Below are 8,317 nucleotides of genomic sequence, written 5' to 3' on the forward strand. Positions count from 1 at the left end.
ACTCACCCTCACACCCTCAAATTCTCACTCTCTCATCCTCATCCTCACCTTCAAACTTTCGCCCTCACATATTCCCACAATCTCACACTCTCGCCTTACTCACCGTTAAACCGTCACCTTCAAACCTGACCTCACCGTCAAACTCGCATCCTCATCTCACATCTTCAAACTCTCACCCTCACCTCGCTCACCCTCACCTACATCATCATTCACCCTGAGACGCTCATCGTCACATTCTCAGACCATCACACTCTTCACAGTCTGACTTACACAATGGCACCCTTTTTCATCACCAGTCATTCAGACTGTGGCCCTCACTTACCCTTCCACACTCAACTCCATCATCACTCACAGCCTCACACACTCACTCTCATGTTCACCACCTTCACACCCTTGATCACATTCCCCAACCCTTACCATCACATCCTTGCTGTTACATTCACTCACCCTCATGTTCACTCACCTCACCCTCATGTCCTTGCTCTCAGGTTCATTCATCCTCATACACTCACTCTCAAACCCTCAGTTGCCCTCAAATTCATACCGACACAACCTGACCTTCAATTACCCTTATCCCGTCAACACAGTCACAAACACCCACACACTCAAACCTTGTCCATGGCTCTCACCCATCGCAACCACCAAGAGTAAATGCCCCATCCACCAGAAAAAAACTCTACCCACTTGCAAAAAATACTCAAATGCTTTCCCGTGAGCCTGGAAAGGAGCCTGCTCACACACTATCCAGTTGAGTTAAGATACACATCTAATTTGATTTGAATTTTGGGGCAGATAGAAGGGGCTGAAGGGCCCCCTGCTGTTCCATGGTAAACGGTGAGGAGCTGATATGTTGAGCTGGGAATGGACTATCCAGAGTGGATGTGGCCAGTGTACGGCTTTGGGTTATGAGGGATCTTCAGTGGGGGAGGATGTGTTGGTTTTGTTGATGGAAGCAATGCAGTCTTGAGGGACAGGAGCAGAGCCTGATGCTCAGGACTCTCTCGGGGATTGAGCTTCTCCTCATTCCCTGTTTCTCGGTGATAGAAGTAGTTAAAGTTGGAGACAATGACGGGCACAGGGTGGGCGATGGTCAACACTCCAGCGATGGCACACAGGGTCCCCACCATCTTACCTCCGATTGTTACAGGACACATGTCTCCATAGCCAACTGTTGTAATAGTGACCAGTGCCCACCAGAAACCATCAGGAATACTAGAGAACTGGGTCTGGGGCTCATCCGCCTCAGCGAAGTAGACAGCGCTGGAGAAGAGGATGACTCCAATGAAGAGGAAAAAGATGAGGAGACCCAACTCCCTCATACTTGCCTTTAGGGTCTGCCCGAGGATTTGTAGCCCTTTGGAGTGTCTGGACAGCTTGAAGATCCGAAAGACCCTGACCAAGCGGATGACCCTCAGAATGGCCAGAGACATGGCCTGTTGCCCTTGCTGCTGCCCATTGCCTGCCTGTTGCTGCTGCTCTGCCAGCTCAGTGATGAGGGTTACAAAATACGGGATGATGGCGATCACGTCGATGATGTTCATTTATGTCGCTGAAGAAGTCACATTTGCTGGGACAAACCACAGATCTGACCAGCAGTTCAAAAGAGAACCAGATCATGCACAAGCTCTCAATGAGAAAGAAGGGATCGGTGAAGTGATTGACATTGGCAACATTGCTTTGTGTTGGGTTGGCCAAATGGCTGGGGCTACCTAGCTCAGGGCCCTCCCGAAACTCACGCAGTGTCTCCAGGCAAAATACAACAATGGAGAGGATGATGACAAAGAGAGAGACTAAGGCCATGCCGCGGGCTGTCCCTGAACTCTCCGGGTACTCAAGAAGTAACCACAGCTGCCTGAGGCTGTCACTCATAGGAAGTGGAACCTCCAACTCCTTGATGAAAGCTTCCTCTTCCCTGAACTGCTCCATGGCTTCAGGACCTAACTGCTAGAAGATGATGTCATCAGTGAAGACATCCAGGGGTACATTGGCAGGTCTCCGAATCTTACCCCCTGACTGATAGTAAAATAGAATCCCATCAAAACTTGGTCAGCTCCTGTCAAAGAAATACTGGTTGGTGAGGGGGTCAAAGTAAGGCAGACAGCGGATGGGGTCCCCTAGCAATGTGTCTGGAAACTGAGCCAGGGTCTTCTGCTGTGTCTCAAATCTCATGCCAGCAACATTGACGATAACCTTGTGACTGCCTTCCTGCTCCAATAGTTCTTCCATCTCACATTGTGTCTCCAAGTCTGGCTCGCTCGGGATGTTTTTGGGGAGGTGCTTATATCCCATTAGGATTCTTGAGGTACACAATGGGCTTATAAAGCTGGCATCAGATTTCGACCAACTCTCCAGGAGCATGTCACCCCCATCAGCTTCAAAGCTCATCAGTGCCAACTCCAATTCACGCTCGGTCTTCATGGTGCCTCCAGGATTGGAGGGCACACCCTCTCTAGGAGCTGGGCAAAGACGCAAGAATAGAGTCAGCTTTATGACCTTCTCCAAAACCAACCCTACAGCAACAGGCGCTAGATGGTCAGGGTACAGGGGCTGATGGAACATCAGGGGATTCAGAGAGAGAAGAGAGTGAGAGAGACTGAAGGATGGAATTGGGGATAGATAGAGAATGGAAAAGCCATGAGGAAGGGAATGATGAGACCAAGAGGAAGTACTGGGGGAGAGAGAAGAATGAAGGTGCAACTAGATTAAAGAGAGTGAGGGTGAGAGGAGGGAGTGTAAAGGGTGAGTATTGAGTGAAAATAGAGGGAAAGAATCAAGACAGTAGTCAGCTTGAGTGAGCAGAGACGGCAGAGAGTGTGACATTGAGAGGAGAGTGAAGTGCAATAGGGGACAAAGATTGGTCAGAGAATTAGAAGAAAGAAGGATTCAAGAACATAGGAACCGAGAACAAGAATCAATCATTTGGCTCCTTCCTTGGTCAACTCGATCAAGGCTGACTCTCAGCCTCACCTTTCAATCCATCTTCTTTCATCTACCAAAACTTTGTCTGTCTCAGTCTCAAATAAATTCAACAATCAACCATCCACATCCCCATGTGGGGAGAGAATTCCAACCATCCACCACCCCATGTGGGGAGAGAATTCCAACAATGCACCACCCCATGTGGGGAGGGAATTCCAACCATCCACAGCCCCCTGTGGGGAGAGAATGCCAACTATCCACCACCCCATGTGGGGAGAAAATTCCAACCATCCACAATCCCGTGTGTGGAGAGAATTCCAACCATCCACAGCCCCGTGTGGGGAGAGAATTCCAACCATCCACATCCCCATGTGGGGAGAGAATTCCAACCATCCATAGCCCCATGTAGGGAGAGAATTCCAACCATCCACAGACCCGTGTGGGGAGAGAATTCCAACCATCCACAGCCCCATGTGGGGAGAGAATTCCAACCATGCACCACCCCGCGTGGGGACAGAATTCCAACCATGCACAATCCACTGGGAGAAAACATTCCTCCTAATCTCACTTTGAAGAGTGTTATAGATTCTCAACTGGGCAACAATCTCAGTTTCCACCCTGTCAAACCCTTTCAGAATCTTGCACATCCCAATGAGGTCATCTCTTATTCTTCTAAACTGCAGAGAATTCAAACCCAATTTCCTCAGCATTCTATCATAAGACAACATTATCATCCCAGCGACCAATCTAGCAACGCTTCACGGTACTATATCCTTCCCGAATATGGAGATTAAAGTACATCTAGCTTCCAAATCCCTGCACAATCCATGGCAGGGCTTCCTTAATGCTGTATTCAAACCCCTTTTAGTAAAGGCCAAGATACAATGTGCTCAGTTACGAGTCATGTACCACAAGGATCTGTCCTGGGCCCTCTTCTATTTGTGATTTTTGTAAATGATTTGCATGAAGGAGTGGAAGGGTTGATTAGCGAGTTTGTGGATGATACGAAGGTGGGTCGTTTTGTGGACAGTGCGGAGGGCTGTTCTATGTTTCAAAGGGACATTGAGAGGATGTAGAGCTGGGCTGAGAAGTGGCAGATGGAGCTTAACCCGGAAAAGAGTGAGGTGATTTGTTTTGGAAGGACAAACTTGAAAGCAGAATACAGGGTTAAAGGAAAGATTCTTGGCAGTATGGAGGAGCAGAAGGATCTTGAGGTTCATGTTCACAGCTGCCTGAAAGCTGCCAGCCAGGTGGATAGAGTTGTTAAGAAGTTGTATGGCGTGTTAGCTTTGACTGATAGAGGGATTGAGTTCAAGAGCCGTGAAGTTATGCTCCAGCTATATGAAACTCTGATTCGGCCAGTCTGGAGTATTGTGTCCAGTTCTGGTCGCCTCATTACAGGAAAGATGTGGAGGTGTTGGAAAGGGTGCAGAGAAGATTTACCAGGATGTTGCCTGGAATGGAGGGAAGGTCTTATGAGGAAAAGTTGAGAGAGCTAGGGCTTTTCTCTTTAGAACGATGAAGGATGAGAGGTGACTTGATAGAGGTGTACAAAATGATCAGAGGTATAGATAGGGTGGACAGCCAGAGACTTTTCCCAAGGGTGGAGGTAGCTATTACGGGGAGGCACAGTTTTAAAGTGAGTGGAGGTAGACACAGGGGAGATGTAAGAGGTAGGTTCTTTACTCAGAGTGTGGTAGGGGCTTGGAATGCATTGCCGGAGAGGGTAGTGGATTCGGCCTCAATAGGGGCATTTACGTGGCTATTAGATAGGCATATGGATGATAGAATAAGGGAGGGGTGGAGGTTAGATAGACCTTAGGTTTAGGGTAAACGTTTGGCACAACATCGTGGGCTGAAGGGCCTGTACTGAGCTGTAATGTTCTATGTTCTGTGTTCTAAGATGCCATTTGCTTGCTAATTGCTACCTGTAGCTTTTTGCTTGTTTCCTGTGTTCATTGTACGAGTCCATCCGTGTCTCTGAGTATTTACAAGGTTCATGTCTTTTAAATGTATTTCTATTATATTCTGCAAGTTGGACTCCATCAGCCACCTTATTGACCACTCCCTTGATATCTACATTGTTGCAGCTTTTTTGTGTCCTCTTCACAGCCTGCAATCCCAAAACGAAAAGCAGGAGAAGGGAAGTGAGCATGGACAAGCTGGAGCGGGAGTAATGGGCACAGAGACTGTTACAGATGAGTACTGATAGAAAGGAGAGGGAAAGGGAAAGGGTGAGGAGATAGAGAAGGCGGTGAGGGGAAAGGGAAAGGATGAGGAGATGGAGAGAGTGTGAGGGGACAGAAGAGCATCAGAGAAGAGTGAGGATGAGGGGAAGGAAGTTATAAGGTTGAAATGGAGATTGAGGGGCAAGGCTCTGAGAGCACTCAGTGAGAGAAGTGCTGAATAGTTGTTCTTTGTAGACAGATGCCTTAGGGGAGGGTACTCAAATCTTAAATGAGTCGGATTGAAGTTGCACATTGTTGCTACATTAGCAAATAACATAAGCTTTGAAACTGAAGTACAAATTAAGAAGTTGAGTAACGTGAGGACAGAGAAGGCAAATGGCTAAAAATAAGGCAGATAACATTTTCCATCAATAGGCATTGAGCATTCTGTCAACAGTTGGTCTCTTATCCTATATAATGGGAACTGCAGATGCTGGAGAATCCAAGATAACAAAGTGTGGAGCTGGATGAACACAGCAGGCCCAGCAGCATCTCAGGAGCACAAAAGCTGACGTTTCGGGCCTAGACCCTTCATCAGAGGGTCTAATCTTGGTCTCTTATCCTGATGAGATGAAGAGGTGAAATACCTTAAACAATAGCAAGACCTCAGGCATTCAAAACAAAATCATTCACTCATCTGGGGAAGACCCAGTTTCTCACCTGGTAAGGGCACAGCCTTTCCTATTGAACACTGTCTCTCACCTGGAGATGGCACAGTTTCTCCTATTGAACACTGTTTTTCATCTGGAGATGGCACAGTCGCTCCTATTGAACACTGTTTCTCACCTGTCTTGGTTGTGACCGTTTGAGAAGTGCTCATGTCGGGATGGATCAGCATGTGAGTTAATGATATCCAAATGTTGATTAGGGCAAATTACCTCACAGAAACTAAATACAGCAGGAAACAGATAGCTACTGAAAACAGAAGAACTGTCTACGTGTTCAGTGAGAGAAGAGGATTGAGTGCAAGCTTTTCTAGAAAGATCAGGTAAGATTTTGATGACTGAATAAAGAATGTAATTTTACATCAGCTGCATCTCTCCCAGCGAAGAAAGATAAAATTACTGCTCCCTCTCTGACATCATCACTCCCTTTATTAATTAACAGAATGTCAACAGCAACAGCACTTGTTGCTATCCCTAATTTCCCCTCCAACTGAATGGCTTGTTTGGCCATTTCAGAGGACACTTCTCAGTCAACCACTTTGCTGGGTATCTGGAGTCACATGTAGGAAAAGACAGCAGACTTACTTCCCTCAAGGATATTGGTAAGCCTGAGATAACACGGTGTGGAGCTGGATGAACACAGCAGGCCAAGCAGCATCAGAGGAGCAGGAAGGCTGACATTTCGGGTCGAGACCCGTCTTCAGAAATGGGGGAGGAGAAGGGGATTCTGAAATAAATAGGGAGAGGGGGAGACGGACAGGAGATAGATAAAGGAGAACCTGGGTGGAGAGGAGACAGACAGGTCAAAGAGACAGGGATGGAGCCAGTAAAGGTGAGTATAGATGGGGAGTTAGGGAGGGGATAGGTCGATCCAGGCAGAATGGACAGGTCGAGGAGGCGGGATGTGGTTAGTGAGTAGGAGATGGGGGTGGGGCGTGAGGTGGGAGGAATGCTTAGGGAGGCGGGGACGAGCTGGGCTGGTTGGGGGATGCGGTAGGGGGCGGGGAGATTTTGAAGCTTGTGAAGTCCACATTGATACCATTGGGCTGCAGGGTTCCCAAGCGGAATGAGAGATGCTGTTCCTGCAACCTTTGGGTAGCATCATTGTGGCACTGCAGGAGGCCCAGGATGGACACGTTGTCAAAGGAATGGGAGGGGGAATTGAAATCGTTCGCGACTGGGAGGTGCAGTTGTTTGTTGCGAACCGAGTGTAGGTGTTCTGCAAAGTGGTCCCCACGTCTCCACTTGGTTTCCCCAATGTAGAGGAGGCAAAATGTGGCAAAATTTGAAAGTGGAGGTCGTTTGAATGGCCTCTCTATTTTCCGATACCTTCACATGATCATTGCATTCCCAGAATGGAGACTGTAACGACTCAGTGGGAGATCCGGTCAGTGACTTGTTGTAAGATCTTGGAAAGAGTGCCTGTTGTTGAGGTGGACAGTGGAGGGGTGGAGAGTGTGGAGGAGGGAGTTAGGGAGTGTCAGGGTGTAGGGAGAAAGAAGTGTGAGGGAGGAGATGTGGTGTATGGCAGTGTGAAGAATACTACGGGATGAGTGGAGGGGCATGGAGTATGTGGGGTCAGACCAGGTGAGTGGGAAGGAGTGAGAGCCAGGGAGAGGGGAGTGAGTGCTCGGGCTGGGATGGTGAGGTTCGGGGCCTGGGTAGTGAGCGCTGGGGGAGTGAGAAGAGTAGAGAGGGAGGGGGAGTGAAAGGAGAGGAGGGGGAGATGGAGTGAGGGGAGTGGGGGAGGGCTGGAGCTGGGGCAGGAGAGAGGGCAGGGGAAGGTGGATTGAGTGGACAGGGAGGGTACGGGGAGTGATGGCCTGGGATGGGGGAATGAGGACCAATCGGGAAGTGGGTGGGAGGGGCAGTGTGGGCCAGGACTTGGAGAGTGAGGGCCAATGGGGAAGGGGAAAGGAGGGCAGGGGGAAGGCAGTGGGGGCCAGGGACAGTAGTATGGGGATGGAAAGTAACTGCTGACATTGCCAGTGACACCTGTAAAAGAAAAAAAAAATATATATGTGTATTTTCCTTTTCAATGATAACTTCTGAGTTACAACACCTGTGTTTAGCTGAACAGAGAGCTCAACTTAATGCAGCCTCTTCACAGCTTTTCCACTGTTTCATTGTGGGCTGTGTATCCCAGAGATAAACCACACTGTATCTGCATTGTATCATGACAGTGCTGTGGCAGCCCTGTGCTACTTGCTGCACGTGGAAATGGTTTGAAGAATAAAAGGCACAAGGTTGGCAATCCCCTTCCTCTGTCATCTTGTAGAAGTTCAGAGATCACATACTGAGCATTACAGTGAACATTGGACATAGACCATTCAGCACAACCAGCCCATACTGGTGTCAATGCTCTTTTTGAGTCTCCTCCCAATGTTCCTCATCTTAGTCTTTCTCTAAAACCCTCTATTCCGTTCTCCCCTCAGATGTTTCCCCAGAACGGCAAAGGCAATAAAAGTTGCAGATAACATGTGCAGATCTAACATATCCTGTACC

The 8,317-nt window shown here is 48.4% G+C and overlaps 1 protein-coding gene across 1 annotated transcript; it reads right to left on the reverse strand.

The window, feature by feature from the left end:
• Positions 1-866: 866 nt before the first annotated feature.
• Positions 867-5,967, reverse strand: LOC125462706 (potassium voltage-gated channel subfamily A member 10-like). The gene is given in 3 exon segments (XM_048552957.2): positions 867-1,541; positions 1,543-2,456; positions 5,934-5,967. Coding segments are annotated over 3 exon segments (1,623 nt in total).
• Positions 5,968-8,317: the final 2,350 nt, after the last annotated feature.

Source organism: Stegostoma tigrinum, chromosome 21 (assembly GCF_030684315.1).
Source record: "Stegostoma tigrinum isolate sSteTig4 chromosome 21, sSteTig4.hap1, whole genome shotgun sequence".
In the NCBI taxonomy this organism is placed as follows: Eukaryota; Metazoa; Chordata; class Chondrichthyes; order Orectolobiformes; family Stegostomatidae; genus Stegostoma; species Stegostoma tigrinum.